The 18,763-nt window shown below is 43.5% G+C and overlaps 1 protein-coding gene across 3 annotated transcripts; it reads left to right on the top strand.

Annotated features, from left to right (window-relative positions):
- Positions 1 to 1,007: 1,007 nt before the first annotated feature.
- On the top strand, positions 1,008 to 15,354 carry TNFRSF4 (TNF receptor superfamily member 4). Of its 3 annotated transcripts, none has more exons than XM_007070246.4 (7): positions 1,008 to 2,383; positions 6,944 to 7,066; positions 7,525 to 7,641; positions 8,059 to 8,125; positions 9,032 to 9,246; positions 10,283 to 10,408; positions 12,124 to 15,354. In XM_007070246.4, the coding sequence occupies exons 1-7, from the start codon at positions 2,233 to 2,235 to the stop codon at positions 12,192 to 12,194; spliced, it is 870 nt and encodes a 289-aa protein (XP_007070308.3). In that variant the 5' UTR covers positions 1,008 to 2,232; the 3' UTR covers positions 12,195 to 15,354. The 3 variants fall into 3 exon arrangements, with proteins under 3 accessions (XP_007070308.3, XP_037737356.1, XP_037737357.1); XM_037881428.2 differs by having other exon boundaries at positions 11,421 to 15,354; XM_037881429.2 differs by lacking the exon at positions 12,124 to 15,354 and adding an exon at positions 11,421 to 12,103 and having other exon boundaries at positions 2,254 to 2,383; positions 6,851 to 7,066.
- Positions 15,355 to 18,763: the final 3,409 nt, after the last annotated feature.

Raw genomic sequence — 18,763 nt, 5'->3', positions numbered from 1 at the left:
CCACTGTTCATAACATAAAAGCAGTCTGCCTACTGCTATAAAGTGCTTGGTAGCCAAGCTATCACCGGCACATGGCAGGTGGGAGGGTTTGTGTTTTGGGGAAAGGTGGGGGGAATTAAATGAAACCTATTTGGTCTTTAGTAGACTAATGTTGAGTTATTCATTGTGTGATATAACTTAGGGTGTGTGCATATAGTTACAACTTCCTGAAACTGCAATGTAAAGTGTGTACATTAACAGTATTTACCAACTGAATGATACTTTACCAGCATTCAATTGTAATGAAGTAGCATCTGAATACATAGTCATCAGCGTTTACATTGTTTTTGCTTTAAATGCGTTTAGCACATTTCCAACCTTATGTTGTTTGTAAATTTCATCCACATCAAAGTCTTTTGTTCTGATTCCCTTCCAAATGAATAAACAGATCCTGCTACTTGCTATGAAAGGGGGAGGAAGACCGTTGAATTTGATCAAAAGTTGCAAAGGGAAGAAATAAGTCAGTAAGATATAAAATTATATTTACCTGATTTTTTTTATAGTGATGTTACCTAGCAAGACTGAGGCCCCTGTATTTCCTATGTACAGACCTGCGTGGGTCATGTTCTTTTTTCATTGCAGGTAGAGCAAAAGATGATTTGGAATGAAAAAAAAAAAAAAAATCTGCAGCTCTGGTTTCTTTTGAAAGGAACGGCTTTACTAAAGCTGTAACTTTCCAATTATTTGGAGAGGACTGTAGACTGGAAAAAAATTGGGGTATGTCTTTAAAAATTCAGAGACATTGGGGGAACAGCATAAATAAAATACAGCAATAGAATTGCTCTGCAATCCTCTCAACTGTATCAGATTATAAGGGATGTCATTCATTTCAGGTCCAAATTTACTTCCCTCCAATAGAGACCTGGTGGTGGTTTCTTGCAAGTGAACTGTAAATTGACATCAGAAATGCCGAGGCTTAGAAGTCTGGTTCTAAAACACTTGACAAATTTTAAATAAAAATCAAATAAAATCCCTTTTTGACTATTGTCTTCTAATTTGGGCCTTGGCTTGAACACCTTTAGAGGCCATTATCACTAGGGTAGCTAAGCAGATTCTGGGAACCCCGAAACCTGTGTATCTAACTCCTGTTGATAAAACTTGAATGATGAATGTAGGTGAAACCTCGCTGCATCTGTCATCGGTCTCATTCTCCCTTTCTGTGCTGTACTAACTTGTGCATGAAGGAGAACAAGCTGATGCCCTCTCCCACACTTCTCACTACTGCTGGCTTCCCCCTCCCACATCCCAGGCACACCTTCTTTCAGGTCCTCCTCCTCAGTCATGGAAGGGAACAGAATTGGTGTGATTTTGCTGTACAGGAGGACACCAAACAATGCTAAGGGACATCCATGTGGGTTCCTCATCTCCTGTGCCCTAAGGGAAACAGTTCTGCAGGGTGCTTCATTTCCCATAGAGCACTGGAAGGCTTTGAGAGAAGGGTCAGAATGGCTGGTTCGTGTATAGGCCAAACTCCCCTGGCTAGAGCAATGCAGCTGATGTGGAAGCTACTGTGGCTCTCATGCAGTAGCCCCACTGTTGTACTAAGGGCAAAGGGGCTGATTCCATGTGCACCTAGCCCCTGTGGAATTAGCATGTACACAGTCCGTATTTCACTTCCACTGTACCCTGATGTACCACACTCTTAATTTTAGTACTTAGGAGTTAATTTTGTCCTAATAATGGTGGACACTGTCTCCTATTTCTCCCTCCATTAAAGCCCTGCCCATTTACACTAACTGGAGTGATACTTGCAAAGCATGAGGCTAATATGTGACGTTTAACCACTATCCCTAAAAGCTGCTCACCAGAATTCTTGCAAAACTATTGAGTACGTTCCCCCTTCTGGCTTTCAAAATGAGTGACAGCACTTCAGCTCACATAATGGGAGGCTAAGGCTGGGGTTTCTCACGAAGGACGTGGTTCGTTCCTAATAAAAGCTTAAGCTAAGAAATGGCATGTGGCCTTTTTTTAGGGCCTAAAATAAAACTTTCATAGAATTGATTTAGAAAACTTTATTTTCCCTGCTTCCTTGAAGGAACCCGAAAGCTGAAAGAGGAGGAGCTGAAAAGAGGTGGTACATGGCTGGGAATTTCCCCATTGCAGGCATATGAATTGCCTTCCTGTTCTTCCGCAGTCTAGGTTCAACCTGTCCTAGAGTTTACTTTTTTTTTGCAGGGGAAGTGGAGAGTCAGCATGGCTGGACGAGGATTAGCCAAATTTGTCTTCTCTTCTTTTACTGCTGTTCTGTTCTTCCTGTTGCTCTCTGCTATGCAGTGTTCAGGGCTGATATGTGGACAATTTGAATATCCCTTACATAAAAGATGCTGCAGGGAGTGTGCTCCTGGTAAGTCCTCATCATCAACTCAATATTGACAGTCCTTGTTAGATGTAAAGTCCAGCACTTTATGAGGTGGGGGTGGGGGAAATAATCTTGTGAACCCAAAATGTTACTGATATGTAGGAAACAAAGTCTGAACTGTAAAATACTGTTTTATAAGATGTCTAGAATTCTGTCTAGTTTGCAATAAACTCTTTCTGTAACTTAAGTGGGTAACTGTGAGAGACCCTGTGCGTCACTCTATGGAATGAAATCTTCAAAGGCTCGTCTACACTGGCTTTTTCCTAAAATTTCCCACTGGTGCAGGTCCGTGATGCTAGACAGACTGGCTGCCGACATCTTAACTAACCTATTGTCTAGCCTGGCTCTGATTAGGACAAAATGCCATGTTGGTTAAAATGCTGGTGGACATAGAAGCCTTGTTGGCACTAGTACTTACGTTGTAGCTGCAATGGTGCGTCATCTTAAGGAAATAGGTCTAGTAAAGTTAAGGGTAAGACTGTGCAAGATGTCTTTAAAGCTGCTTCCGTTGAAACAGCGTTTACTGTAGCTAAAGCTTATATGTTTTTGTTTAAAAAAAAGAGTCGCTTGACCATATGCTGTCCTATTGAAGAGAACAGGGCATGCCAAATATCCCTGGAAAAATCAAGATTTATGGATGGCCGGCATCCTTGGATTTTTAAATTGCTCTGCAGGCATGATCCACATGCCATGTGGACTTCTCCCTGTGAAGAGAGCTAGTTCTCGTTGCTTCACGTAATTCATGAGCACGATTTGGCAAGACCATAGGTGGCAGCAAACAGAGTACTTGTTTCCTCCCACTTTCTCCTTTTTGGTAGAAACTGAATGAATTTTGCTCTGTCTGTTTTTTCTTTGTCACAGCTGCTGTTAGAGCGGAATGATAGTTCTGCAGACAGAGCTGAGGAAGTGGAAAAGTGCAAAAAAAAAAAAAAAATACACAGGCACTGTTAGTTGGATATGGTTATAGAAATTACTTGACAACCGAGAGTAACCACAGCTGGCATGTGACACCACACTGGGCAGTCTGTTAATAGAAAGTTGCATGTAGAGTTCAGGGCTGACAGGAAGGGAAGGTACATTCTCACCTGTGCAGGATGATTAGATTGTATGCCTGCACCTTTTTGCAAGAGGTTTCCGTTTAAAAAAAATCCTGTGCAGAGTTGTCTCTGCCTCTCCAAATGAGAGCTCTTTCCTTCTTCACGGTTCCATCCACCTGTCCATGTAAAATTTGTACTGCATTCGCTATTGCAGCGAAAACGGAAACCAGTGTTTTTGCAAAGATCCTGGTTGTAACAGATCTCCATTCTTGAGACTTGGCTTCCGCGTGAGCCCTCTCAGGGTATTCACAAAGCTACTGAATTATGAGGGTTTTTGAGTTCCTCATTCTGGGATACATCCCACCCCTGGTAAGTGGGTACAGCCAATCCCTCATGGGTCACATGCTACTTCTTTTCTCCTTAATGTGGTGAGGGAGTTTCCACTGGCTGTCGCTTAGTTAGAAGCTACTGAGTCAGTTCTAGACGGGGGGAAAACCTGTCTCCCTCCTGTCTCCACAGGCAAATATATTCCTATGTCTTGCAATTAATTACTGAGGTAAAACAGTGGAGATATATATTCTTTGGTAATTGCCATATGAAAATGCAGCAGTCAAGATAGTTGATCTAGACAGCATCTTCTGTGGTACAAAGTCATTTGATTGTGGGTGTTGTGGTTTTGTTCAAATGAATTCTCTCCCAGCTACTCAGAAAATGCCCTGAATTTTGCCTGCCAGTTCTTGGAACATTCTGCATTCAGGAGAGTAGTCTGTTTCCTGAGAGTGTAGGATGAGCAAAAGATAGTGAGTTATTGGGTTTTAGTGCTGTGAGAATGAGTTATCCTTTCTCAGAACTGCTTGCTGTTAGCACCCAGTGAAACTTAGAGAAAATGAATGAGTGGGGTGGAAAAAAGTACAGTGTGATCCTCATTTTCCAAGAGAAAGAGTGAGAATAAAAAATTAATTACAGCTGGACTTCAAAAGTACTGAGCATAAAAATGTTTGCTCCTTATTTTCAAGTAGCCTATACCGGGGTTCTCAAACTGGGGGTCGTGACCCCTCAGGGGGTTGCAAGGTGGTTACATGGGAGTTGCAAGCTGTCAGCTCCATGCGGCTGACAGTCCCAAGCCCACATTAAATTAACCCCCCCCCCATTTTTAATTTATAAGGGGGGGGGGTCACACTCAGAGATGTGCTGCGTGAAAGAGGTCACCAATACAAAAAGTTTGAAAACCACTGGCCTATACTGTATGTTAGGCCATTAGCAAGATACAGGAAATGTGCCTCGATACATAGAGCATAAGATGGGGACTCAGAACCTCTTGATACTATTCCTGGTTCTGCCACTGACTTGCTGTTAGCCCTTGGACAAGTCATTTAATCCCTGCACCTCGTTATCTGTCTACAAAACAAACTAGATTGAATTGTTACCTACTTCAAAAGTGTTGTGAAACTTAATGTTTGAAAAGCATTCTGAACTCAGCTGAAAGTACAAAGTACAGTATTGTTGCACTATCTGTTGCAGCAACATGAGTGTGCCTCATTTCTTGCAAAAAACTTACCCATTATATGCAAGTTTTCTGGGGAGTATATGCAAGTTTCAGGGCTTCAGATCAGGGCATAACTGACCAACAATTAACAGGGGGCACTTCCTGTCCATTCAGGCATTCCTTTAGTATAATGCCGTGTGTATCTAAAACAAGTACTCCTCAAAGGGGGAATTCTAATTCTGAGAGAGACACATGAGATCTGTTACCTAGCTGCCTGTAACAGCCGTGAGTAAAGCAGATAGCAGCAATCTCTAGAATAGAAGGAGAGACGTGCTGTAGTGTTTTATGTCACTTTACAAATGTGATTTGATTATTTCCTGACATACCTGTGAGTGGGCTAAATAACAGTGGGATAGTGCAGATGAGGAAACAGAACATTTAAGCCCAATGCCAGAAGAAATGAGCATCAGAGCCAGAATTAGAACTCGGGACCAATGCTCGAACCGCTGTAGCACTCCACTCCTCTGATCTCAGTTATGGGAAATGATGCCATCTCATGTCACTCCTGAATTAGTGGTTTGAATCCAGACTACTCTGACAGCTGTTTTGGTGAAAGTGAAATGATTTTGGTGGCATTAATCAAGTTCTTAGTGGACAGACGCCATGCTAATTGAGCATGTTAGAAATGAATTGGTGTTCATATTAGACACTGCTGTCATAGTTGGCACCTGTGGCTAAGGAGAGAGGCTGAATCAATTTCCAACTCCTAGAGGTGGTCCACATTTGGATGACGCTAGGAAAGACTTCAGTGCTATCAAACCACAAATCTGAAAGGCAGAGCTAATACTGATTTGGGTACAAAACAAAACTGAAACATTTGTGTGAAGAGTTAATTTCCCACATCTTCCGCGCCCTTCAACCCCCCCGTTCTATGGATATGTCAATGTATTTTCAGTTTGGGCCAGGGGGAAGTGCTCTGAAGAGAAGACTGAGAAAAGTATGTCCAGATCCTCAAAGTTATATAGACTCATATGGTCTACTGATTTCAATGGAAGTCAGATGCGTAAATAACTTTGCGGATCTGGGCTATAGGGGCTGATCCTACAAGCTCAGAAGTCAAGGGAAATATGCAGGATTGGGTTTAAAACATTTTCTTTTGCACAATGTTGCTCAACTGAAGGTGCTTATCCATTTACTGAAACTTCTTTTACAATTTTGTAGCAACCTCCCTGTTTCAAATAGGAGCCCTCTATTGACTCAAGATCCTCCTCTCCCCCATGAGTCAGTGTAAATACTCCTTGCCTTGTGAATTCCTGCCTGGAGAATCTGTACTTTCATCCACCTGCTGCAAGTCTCTGTTAAAGAGCGGCAGTATTCCTGGGCTCGAGTTCTGGCTCTGCCACGGACTTACTGTGTGACCTTGTCACTTGCTCTCTCTGGGTCTATTTTCCTGTTTAAAAAAAGGGGACGACAATATCTGCTACCGTGATGAGTGCCAATAGAAGAGCTTGGATGGATGCATCAATACCTCAGAGGGGAGGCTGTCAGGCTTAATACATTAATGTTTAATGTGCTTTGAGATCCCCCTGGAGAAAGATGCTATAGACATTCATATTAACTATTTAATTGCTGCACGTCATAATAGGTCTATCCAACCTACCTGCTTTAGCATCCAGTGCATCTGTTTGCTCCTTGGTCCCTACTAAGGCAGTTCAAATGACTTTTTACCTTGGTGGAGGTACTGTGGGAAAGCCGCAGTATTGTACAGATATCAGCCTCTTCTATCACAGCTGTAGTGGCAAATTGACCCTTGTCAGCGACCTCAGCTGCATACCCTGACATTCAAATAATTCAAAAAGTTCCATTGTAGAAAAATGCTGTTTGAGATGCATTGGTGAAGGGGATGGATGTTCCTGTCTATGTTTTCAGAAGGCTAATCGGTGTCTAGAAGTGGGTCATGGCTGTTAATGCCCGGACAGTGACACAAAGGGATTCCTCTCCCATACGTGCTCTTTGTCCTAGGTGAGGAAATGAAAAACCGCTGCTCACCAACATCAGAAACGGAGTGTCTCCCCTGCCAACATGGATACTATAACTCAAAGCATAACTACTATCCGTGCAAAAGCTGCACCGTCTGTGATACAGGTAAGTCAGCTATGCAGTGGCCACTTCTTTACAAGGGGTCCCCAGACGATCCCCCTAAAGCCTTTAGGTGCTCTTCTCAGGCCCCCCTTCTCTTTCCTACTCCCCAAAGGGCTGGGAGATAAAGTTTTTGCACACACAAAAATTGCTCATTTTTTCAAGCGATTATAAGAGCTGGTGGATTTTTTTTTTAATTTTGAAAAAATGGTTTTGTTTAATTTTGCATTTTTTTTCATATTTCAAGTCAAAGACTCTAACTTGAACCCATTCATTTGCTCTTTAATTACCTTGTTAAATGGCACAAGGGAATCCATTGCATGCAAATAGAGTTTCAAGAGACTAGAATTGACCTCCGTGTCTCTCGTTTGCCAGTGCAGAACAATGAGCACTAGGCCAGTTTCATTTGTGCTTTTAATTAATTTCCTTTCTTCCCTACCTCCTCCCCAACTCTTTGCTCCTAGATAGGGGAAGCATGGAGGTGAAGAAGTGTGATAAGATATCCGATACAGTTTGCATGTGCATGAAGGGTTACACCCCATACGACAGCAGATCGTCAGAGGAATCCCCGTCAGGAAAAGGTGAGTAATTAGCTTTTTAAAAAAATTATAACAGTATTCCTCCCAGTGAAAAGCACCTGCTGGCTGTTTTGTAAATTATCTCCGTCTCCAAGACAACTACTGCTAACAGGGTGATGTGCAAAATGCTGCAGGAAACGCAAGGTACCTCACCAGGAAACAGAATAAAAAGGGTGTTGTACTTGTTCAGTATGCTACCTTCCCTTTGTACAGATCCAAATGTTGACTGCAATTTCAGTGGTGCTGTTGTATGTACTCTGGTTTTGCATGACACTCTGGAATGGAAGCTGTTTTATACATGTATGGTATCGTTGTAATGGTCATGTATCGTTCTTGCTCCTGGCTTATCCAAAGGATGTTCACAGCTACTCCAAATCTGTATCAAACCACCATAGTTTTAAAATATTGTCTATTTTTCAGAATGCTTCCCCTGTCCTGATGGGCATTTTTCCAATGGAAACAATGACAGATGTCGGCCCTGGGTCAAGTACGTATCCCTCACCCAAACAAACTGAGCTTAAACTTTTGTTTCTTGCACAGTAGTTAAGAGTTGCTCACAGCAGTCCCTTCTATCTCCTTCCCTAAAGTCAGTATATGGAATTCCCGAAGATAAGCCAGGAACAAATGCAGTAAGACTTGTATTCATGATGACTCTTAGGATGCCTGCAAGTGGGCTATGTGCCAGCTCATGGGATGCATTGGTATCCTGCATTTTCCCTTTTCCACCATGATGGTTTCAATAGAAAGATGGCCAAGTGGAAATTTCACATAACTGGAAAGGGCTCCACCACCTCACACAGGGAAGCTATTCGTGATTGTAGCAGACCACATGGAACCTGAAGGGAGGACCACAGCTTGCAAGAGGGAAGAGTTTGGAGGAGGCTCCAGGAAATTGGTCTGTGTGCACATGACTAGAGAACACTAGCTGATGTCCCGACATCCCTGTAAACAGTCTTCTTTGTAAAGAGCCAGTTTAGTTTTACAAGCACGGAGTCTTTTCATGTTAACCCAGCATGCATTGCCTGAAACAATGATGTTTTCTTCCCTGGGAGCAATTCTTCACCCCTCTTCTTTTTGTCTCATCCCATGGGGTTCTCTCTAGTTGAGCAGAAGTTGGGAATACAGCTGCAACCCATGCTCCACTTTGGGAGGGTTCATCTGAATTTCCAATGTTCAAGTAAGCAGGAAAAGATTTGTTGTGTTTTTTTTAAATTAAAAAAATGAAATAAAAATCCAGGCCTTCATTATACAACATAAAGAAGTCATCTCTGCCCCCCGCCCCCACAACCTCCCAAAAATGTGCATATGCTCCATCTTTTTTCCTGTGCAGGTCACCTTTATATTTGGCACTGAAGCTGTTTAAGTAATTCCATTTATTTATTTACACTGGCAGCTGCATCGCTTATGGTAAAAAGACTCTGAAACCTGGGACAAAAACAGAAGATGCTATCTGCGATGACCAGGACAAACGGGCCACCACACTCCAAACATCCACCTTGTACCTCTCTCTCATCAGCCACAGAAGCAATGGATCTACTACAGCATCCACCCCCTTCACATCCAAAGACACCGTTTCCACCACTCCTGTTAAAAAGGAGATTAACTGGGGTAAGGGAAGGCTGAGTCTTGTCTTCTAGTAGTTACCTCCTTTTGCCTGCTCTTCTGAACAACTCTTTTGTTCCCCTGCAGTCTATCCAAAATGCCATTGCCAAACTCATCTTCCTCCAACTATATCAGCCCCCTTTGTAACCAGTCACTTCAGATTCCACATCACCTTCCTTAGCGGTTTCAAACTCCCCACACAGTTCTGTTGGTGCCAACATCTTATCACTTGTTGCCTGCCAGCCTCCTCTTTTCCTCTGCATGCCTCCATGCCCCCTTTGTTACCTTTTTCCACAAGCTCCTCTGTCCCTTCCCCAAGCTTTTGGATGCCTTCTCCTAACCCGATATGCCATGCAGCCCCCCTCTCCTCCTCAGACCTGTTTTACCACAGCCTCTCAATGAGCATTCCTCTCATCCTGTATATACACATAAATTAATTCTATCTTTAAAAAAATAAATCAAGGCATTAACAAGGTGATTGTACCACCCAGGCATCCATAACCTCCCATGTGTATTCCCTCCTCAGGAAGGAAGAATGAGCTCATTTCCACTTCCCCAGTTGGTTTGGTTCCTGCTCTTCCTTAGCTTCATGTACGTGCTAGATTTGAATTTGGCAGCTCACATGAACTGTCAACTCAGTGAAACGATTTAATCTCTTACCATCGTAGCCACCTACCCACTTGCAGTCATGGTTAGCTTTTAAAAACTATGGGAAACGTGGACACTCTGACTCCTGTGACATAAATGTAGCCTTAATTGTAGGGCAATATGTTCCCTTCATGGTTGTGAGGTTGCCACAGTTATGTCATTATCCTTATTGGAATCATCACTTTCTCATGCGTTCAGTCTCCCAGATTCCATGCTCCTCATCTTATTTGATTTAACAAGTTTTTGTGTAATGCTCATCATCGTGGCATCAGAGTGCCTACGTCTTATGTAACTTGGGATGGTAATAACGCAGGGGCTCAGCAGTGCGTGTGTTCTCTCTCTCTCGTTCTGTCTCTCATGCGTATGTAATGTTCTTCCTTTATTTTTCTTCTAGGGTCCTTATCGCTCATTCTGATTTGCTTAACGTTGCTCATGGTATCTGGAATGTCCATCCTCCTCTTGACTATCCAGACGACCAAAAAGGATAAGACAAAGAGGCCTCCTGTGAATGGACAACTCGGTGAGTCTCTGTTAAAAGCTTGCTGTTCTACACTATTAATTTGGAGAGAATGGGTGGATAACCTGGGTCTCTCAGGGTATGGCTACACTGCAGTGTAGGCCCAGGGTTGAAACTCAGGCTCAATTCCTAATCCCCCTTCCAACTCAACGCACATTGTGCTAACCCAGGGCTCAGATCCTAGGACTCTATGGGGTAGAGTGTCCGAGCCTGAGTCAAGCCGGGACCCAGGGTTCCACCCCTATTGCTTAGCAGTGTAGACACAGCCCCACTGGAGTCTGCCAAAAATATTTCACAATCCCACTGGTCAGCTTTGCTTGTCCTCTGGACAGTCAAGTTTGGTGAACAGTAAAGTTTTCTCTCGCTGCATGACTCTCTAATTTAAATGATCTGTGGTGGGCCTTGAACAAAGATTTGCATACATCCCTGGCCCTTAGCCAATGGGAGAGTGCCTTGAAAAACATTTAAAAACTCTGCTTGTGGTCTGTGTTTTAAGGCTGATCCAGCAGAAAATGATTTTTCATTTATATTGGTCCCTGCATAAGTTATAGTGCCTGGGTCTGGCCAGTGCAGTCTGTTGCTGGAGGTGCGGGTCTGCCAGAGCCAAGATCTGTTTTGGGGGATGTATCTGATCATCCTGGAAACTCTCCAGCTCACAGAAAGCTTGGCTTTCTAGAGCAGTGCCTGTAGCTGAATGGCTTGCTTAGATGGAAGAGAAAATTGCCTCCAGGGGTAAAAGCTTGACTTAGCGATCTGGATAACCTGGTAGCGAAAGGACAGGCAGTATTTCAGAGAGGAGGGACTTCAGACAAATCTGAAGAGATTTGGTCTAACTTTTTAGAAGGCTTTAATAAACCTCTAGTGGATGGGAACTGAGATGTTCTCCTTTCCCCTCTCTGCTCCCTTCCTTCTCTTCCCAATCCTTTATCTTTTCTTCCTCCTGCCTTGCTTGCCGTTCCCCCTTCCTTCCTTTTTCTCTCTACTTCATTATTCTCTTTTCTGTATGGCTTTATAGCTACCAAAATATTTGACACATACCTGCACCACGGAGATCAGCTCGCGGAGGAGGAGGATTGGATTGATACAGCATGCTGAAAAAAATAACATAGCCTCATATACTCATTGAGTGAATCTGTGACACCGGACCAGCCTGGCTGAAATATACTGTGTCTGCGTACGCCATCAGCACGTGTGTTTCCCCCTCTATGTGCAATTTTGTACTTTCCTTCCTTTTTTCTTTATTTCTTTTCTGCTTTCCCCCTTACTTGGGGAGAGGGGAATCAATAATACACAAATAATAAAAAATTGCCACTCTGCCGGGCAACCTTATAAGATGCCTGCTGAAGGTGTGACCCTTTTCTGTCCGTGTACAACTGAGCTGCTGCAGGGTCTTTCATTCACCTCTTCCAAATGACTGATTTGTTTGGCCAGGGAGCGGGCGCTCAATTCAAAGCCAATTATACGCATGGTTCTGGGTCAGCCCGCTGCTGCCTGCTCGTCTCGTTACACAGTCGCAATAAAATAGGTTCCCATTGTTCCCTTAACCCGTCCCACTTCTGTTAGATACCCCATATCGGCTAGACCAGCAAGCAGTAATCTAGAAGTCGCTCCCTGCCGGAGTAATTCTGTGCGCCCATGTCTGTGTGGAACCAGAAGAGCCATTTGCTTCTCTTTCCCCTCCTGCTCTGTACAAAGTTTCTGTACTCTGTGTTTTTCAGATGGAAAGAGCTTTCGAATTCCTATCCAGGAAGAGCAAGTCGACTCCAATTCCAGCCTCATCAAAAACTGATTCCCTGTTATACTACAGTGTACTGTCATCTGAGCCAGACAGTAGGAACCTAGCAATGCAACAAATACTCCAATACTCCCTGTGTAAAGGAATATTCTGTATGTGTTGGTGCTCGTTCCAGGGCTGGCTGCACCTCTGTCTCCTTTCTGGTCTCTCTGAGTGCACCCACTCAGGTCTTAGGCCTCATGCCTGTTCCTCTCTTGGGGTGGAATCGTGTGATTCTCCCACTCTTAGACTGAGACGTGGGCTATAGTACCATGGGTATCAACTGAGCTTACCGAGCAGGTCCAACTGAGTTTGGGCACCTACCGTTCTTCCCTTTGGGAGTTTGTGATCAATGGTATATGGTAAGCAAACCTTTTAGAACCCAAAATACTGTATTTAGCAATAGTAGAATGCATTCGAGAGAGGATTTCAAAACAACAGTCTACCCCTACCATCCTTTGGTGACCTAGGCAGGCCTACCTTCTCCAGACCCCCAAGTGGCTCCTCTTTCCGAGTCTCATTCCAGTCTGGTTTCCCTTTTGGCTCTCCCTCCCCCTGAGAGAGTGACCCCCTTTAAACCTTGCTAGTATCCTTTGTTGTCTTGTGTTTTGTGGGCCTTGGCCTTTCCTGGTCAAAACCATTTTGTAGGTCGTCTGGAGACATGGAAACAGAATCATGGAAGGTAATAACTCCAGCAATGCCTCTTAACCATTTTTAAGCATTTGTTGAGAGGTGTTGATCTGGAGCCATTCTGCTCCTTTCTGCCTGTCAGACACCTGTTAAGCTAAACCAGTGTGTTCATACCATCCCAATAGCCCTTATTAGAGGTTAGTCCAAATCTGTGTGTCTGTGTATAAGGGCAGAGTTTTTATATTCACAGCCTTGAGAGAAAGCAAATTCAGGTACGTGAGGAGAAGATTAAGAGACGGCCGCTCAAAGAGAACAAGCATGCAACTTGTCTCAATTTCAGACTTTAGCACTCGGCATTTGCACTGCTACTTTACCTGCAAACCCTGCATGCCCAGTGCACACCCACTCTTGTGCTTCCTGTTTATGTTCATGTGCATCACAATGAACATCCTGTCAAGATGGGTGTTTGCAGATGGGAAAAAGTAGGTGAAAGGTGGGAACAGACGGCATGAAAAGCAAATGCAGAGACTATGAAAAAAGGGAGGGGAGCGGAAGGAATAGAGAACTTCCAGTGAAAGCATACGTGTGTGCCACTGGGGATCTGGCCTACTGCCTATATCTACATTGTGTGTTTGTTTGGCCTCCATGGGTACGAGCGTAGCTTTCGAGGCCCTCCTGGCCCTGACATCACAATTAAACTGAATCAGCATGTGGAACGAAATTACAATCAAACTCCAGCTAACCATTCAAAGCTCCAAATCGTTGGAGGTTCACAAACCATCAGGCTCCCTGTCACTGGTTCTTGCCCCTTTCCGCTGTTGCTTTTGAATCCCTTTCTGTGCCCACGGGATTATCATTATTCGCTAAGTAACCTCGGCAAACCCCACTCGGAATGCAGGCGTTGTCTTGCTAGCGTGGCAGAACATGACAATGTGAACAATTCAAAAAACACAAGGCCCCCTCGATATAATATTTCTTCTTCTTGAAATGTGGTGTTGGCTGGGAAGAGCCAATGGATTGATATTCCAGTAATGACACCCAGGGCTTTCTGCAGGTACAACTATGCAGAATCCTGCCGGTAATGGATAGACAATCCAGACACAGGCTGCCATACTGTATCTGAACACTTTGCGGGAGTTCACACTCAAGAACTGACCAAGCACTGGACCTGATCCTGCTCCCGGTTGAAATAAATAGGAGTTTGGCAATTAAATTCAGTTGGAGCAGGAACAAATGGTACACTGGTTGCCCAGTGTATCTGTAATGGAGGTGCTGCACGTCTTCTCGTTGGCTCATATATTTTCAAGGGGGTGAATGGGTTTTAAAGTTAATGGGAAGTGCCCTGTTAAATACAAGCTGTGAAACTGGTCTTGGCAAATCACTGAATCCCTCTGTTCCTCAGTCTGTCCGTCCGTCCGTAAAACGGGAGTGGTGATATTTACCTCCCTCCTGGCCGTGTGGGTGAGGGTTCATGTTTGAAGTACTCTGAAAAATCTTTCAGAGCTCTTTGAAAACTGAGGAGTGACAAGTTTTGTTATGGGCATTCAACAGCGTCAAAAGCAAAGGATCTGCCCTTGCACTGTACAAATGAATAAGTTAATTATGCCCTACATATTTTGGTTTGTCTAATATAAATACCCTATGGTCCCAGCTCTGCAAACATATACAAACTAAACTCCAGAGAGACTACTTCTGTGCTTAAAGCTAAGCATGTGCATAAGTGTTTGCAGGATCAGGGCTTTACTGTGTGTGTACGTACTTCTGTGTATATATTATAATATATTTTACATGTATACTCACAATCATGTAAAACGTGATTTTTATATATATGATTACAATATTTAACATGCTTGTAAGGATGTGTCCACACTGCGGTTAGACACTTGCAGCTGAACCGTGCCAGCCGACACCGGCTAAGGGGCTGTTTAATTGTGGTGTAGATGCTCAGGCTCAAGCTGCAGCCTGGGCTCTGAGACCTTCCCACTGCACAGGGTCCTAGAGCCTCGGCTCCAGCCAGAGACTGAATGTCTACACCACAGTTAAACAGCCCCTTAGCCCAAGCCCAAGTCAGCTGGCACAGGCCAGCCATGGATTTTTAATTGCAGTGTGGACGTACCTGGAATGAGTTTGGCCTACCCATAATATGTTACACGATTTTGCAATATATTTTCCTGTAAATAGCTTCGGATGTAATTTCATATGCCTGAGTGTATAAAATAGATGAAGGGAAAAAATCCAAGTGCTATAGCAAAGCTGAGAAGTCTTTTTCATTTTAAATGCCTCTTCAATATGTAGTTAAAAAGAAATATTTATTTTGTATACAAAATAGTCACCACATGTGCCAAAATGTGGCACATGTATTCCAGAACACAACAACTGCCTGAAAACATGTTTTTTAAAAAATATGTATTGTTATATGTTATACATATAGTGTAATTAATATTTCCTACAGTGAAATACAGACACGTTGTATACAAACTTTTGTATTATAGTCTAAGTATCGTAAATGGAGGAATTATTTTTAAAATAAAACGTTTGTCTAAAATGTGTGTGTATTATCTGTATAATTGGCTAGACAAAACAGGGGAATTAGGGTGTTTCAACATGCCTGGTGCAAGTCATCACGATGAAGGTCAAGGGCGGGATTTTCAAAGAAGCCCTGGCCCTAGTCCTCAAAGGTATTTAGGCACCTAACTCCAGTGGGAGCTAGGCATGTAGTTACCTTTGAGGACCTGGGCCCTAGAGAGTATTGAGCATTGACTTTGGGATTTGTGCTCCAAAGTCACATAGGATAACATTTTTCAAAACTTCCTACATGACTTGGGAGCCTACGTCTCATTGAAAGTCATTCATTTTAGTTTCACTGGGGATAACAGCATTTCTTTACCAGACAGGGATGTTGTGAAGATAAATGCAATGATGATCGTGAGGTGCTCAGCTACCATGATATTTGGGGGCCATGTAAGTACCTAAGAGAGATAATCAGCAATTGGTTTGAGATGTCACTTTTCTGTCCTTGCACCCAAGAGCAGAGATTGGGATCTGTGAATGTACCGGGCATTATTGATTTGGTCTGAGGAAGGATGACCCGGTGGTTGGTGTGCTGTGCCTGGATGTCACCAAATGAAAATAATAGGCAGTAGTTTTAAAACAAATAAAAGGAAGTATTTCTTCACACAACACCCAGTCAACCTGTGGAACTCCTTGCCAGAGGATCTTGTGAAGGCCAAGACCATAACAGGGTTCAAAAAAGAACTAGATAAGTTCATGGAGGATAGGTTCATCAATGGCTATTAGCCAGGATGGACAGGAATGGTGTCCCTAGCCTCTGTTTACCAGAAGCTGGGAATGAGCGACAGGGGATGGATCACTTGATGATTACCTGTTCTGTTCATTCTCCCTGGAGCACCTGGCACTGGCCACTGTCGGAAGACAGGATACTGGGCTAGATGGACCTTTAGTCTGACCAACTAGGGCCATTCTTTTGTTCTAGGATGTGGGAGACCTGGGCTTGACTTGCCTGCCTGTGTGACCTTGTGCAAGTTACTTAGCCTCTCGGGGCCTCAGTTCCCCATAATAAGGGGTCCTGGAGAGGAGATGGGCACTGCCCATTAAAACGTCATGAAATGATGCCCTTGCGACTGAGTAAGGCCTGAGATACATAAGCGTAGGCAACATAACTGAGAGTCCATCATTTCCAAAGACATTTCGCAATAGACCTTTCTGTAGGTGCTGAGTTTGGCAGCGAGTGAGCCACTGACATATCACGAATGAACCTTAAATGCTGCACCATTATTAATCTATAAAACATGTCCGTGTACACCCCGAAATGATGGTCAGCCCTGCAGCCCACAGAGCTGCAACAACACAGCTGGCAAATACCATCCTCATTTTAATAGCGCAGTGAATACAAAAGAACTGATCATAGAAGGTTAGGATTGGAAGGGACCTAAGGAGGTCATCTAGTCCAACCCCCTGCTTGAAGCAGGACCAATCCCCAATTTTTGCCTCAGATCCCTAAATGGCCCCCTCAAGGATCAAACTCACAACCCTGGGTTTAGCAGGCCAATGCTCAAACCACTGAGCTATCCCTGCCCCCCGGGATAATGAACAGGTGCATCACCCTCCCTTGAATGGCTTTATCAAAGGAAGCAGGAATCTCTGGGAGCTGGGAAGGATTGTCTCTGGGCCATGGAATTTGGGGAAATAGTGGAGTGATTAACTCCATAAGGTGCCATACCTCTCTGGGCTGATGGCCTCTTGTTAACCCACATTCTGCATTTTAATCATTATGTCCTCTAGAGACTACAGCCCTGAAATGCTGGTAAATGTATACAACTGCCCAGGACTAACCACCTTGCCAGCAGCGAATAAGGAACAGATTTAACCATTTTAAAAAAATATAAAAGAGCAATTTCTTCATGCTCTGATATAAGACAAGGCTTCTGTGGTTGATTTTTTGAGCTTTCCTGTTTCTTTTAGGGAATTTAGAAGGGACAGTTAAAAATTAGATGAAAAAGAGGATTCAAGCAACTTAGGGTATAACAGCAGTGACATTCATTTCCATCCCTCTTCCTGGGCAGTCATAAAATTGTGAAAGAGAAAAGGAATCAAATACCCTCTTTGGAGACAGATTCACGCGCGGGCCAGATCCTCGGCTGACATAAATTGTGGTAGTTCCATTGAAGGCAACGTGTTTTCTATAAGATCTTGCACTTCTGAGCACTCTTTTTCTGAGTATCACAATGAGAGCCTTGCATAGCCTTTCAGTTCTGCTCTAAAGAGAGCTGGGTTTACATTCAACTGGTCCTGCAAGAGAAGTGTTCTCCTGGTGGTCAACCATAGCTGTGCATAAGTATGTTGCAGGCAAGGGGACGGGGTGTGTGTGCCTTAGACTGCATCTCATCCTTCGCTGTCCTGGTCCAGCTTCCCTGTGGATCAGGATTTGAATTACACAGGGTGCTGGAATGAGGTGCATCAGCAGAGCTGTATGAAGAGGTCTATAAAGCCATGATTGAGGGATGTTGGCAAAACGGTGGGGAACTGATTCAGCAATGACTTACTTGGATTGCAGCTGGTTCTACCAAAAGCAACCATATCAGAATGACTCTCAACCTTTCCAGATGACTGTACCCCTTGCAGGAGTCTGATTTGTCTTGCATACCCCCAAGTTTCACCTCACTTAAAAACTACTTGCTTACGAAATCCGACATAAAAATACAAAAGTATCTAGTACTGAAAAATTGTTCACTTTCTCATTTTTACCATATAATTATAAAATAAATTGATTGGAATAGAAATGAACTTGCATTTCAGTGTATAGTCTTTAGAGCAGTATAAAGTCATTGTATGACATTTTAGTTTGTACTGATTTCACTAGTGCTTTTTATGTTGCCTGTTGTAAAACTAGGCAAATATCTAGCTGAATTGATGTACCCCCTGGAAGACCTCTGCGTACCCCTAGCCCCAGGTACATGTACCCCGCTTGAGAACTACTGATCTAACCAATTGAATTAAAGCAGAGTCAACAGGAGGAGCACAAAGCTCCTGTTAGGGTGAAAGAAAGAGAGAGAGAGAGCAGACTGGAGACAGAATCTCATAGCTTTGTCTCTGGTTTCCCTAGTCAACTGGGAGAATTCCCACCAAATTCCCATGTACTTAATCAAATAACACATACAGGTCCTGATCGGATCCAAAACCCACCGAAATCAAGGGAAAGATTCCCATTAATTTCAAGGGGCTTTGGATCCGCCTCAAATGGTGTAAAATAGAACTGAATCTAGACCTTTTGGGCTTCATTTTCTGAGGTGGGCTGAGCATTGATTTCACTGAGAATGACAAAGCTGAAAATCGGGCCCTTACAGTGTATAGAATTTGACAAATGTATTGATTTGATTTTGAAGGTTGGTGCCGGTAAAGCTCAGCTTTCTGCTTTTTATTTTTTTTAGGTTTAA

This window comes from Chelonia mydas, chromosome 18 (assembly GCF_015237465.2).
Source record: "Chelonia mydas isolate rCheMyd1 chromosome 18, rCheMyd1.pri.v2, whole genome shotgun sequence".
Lineage (NCBI taxonomy): Eukaryota > Metazoa > Chordata > Testudines > Cheloniidae > Chelonia > Chelonia mydas.
Note: the sequence above shows the minus strand (reverse complement) of the source record. Positions and strands in the feature narration are given on the sequence as shown.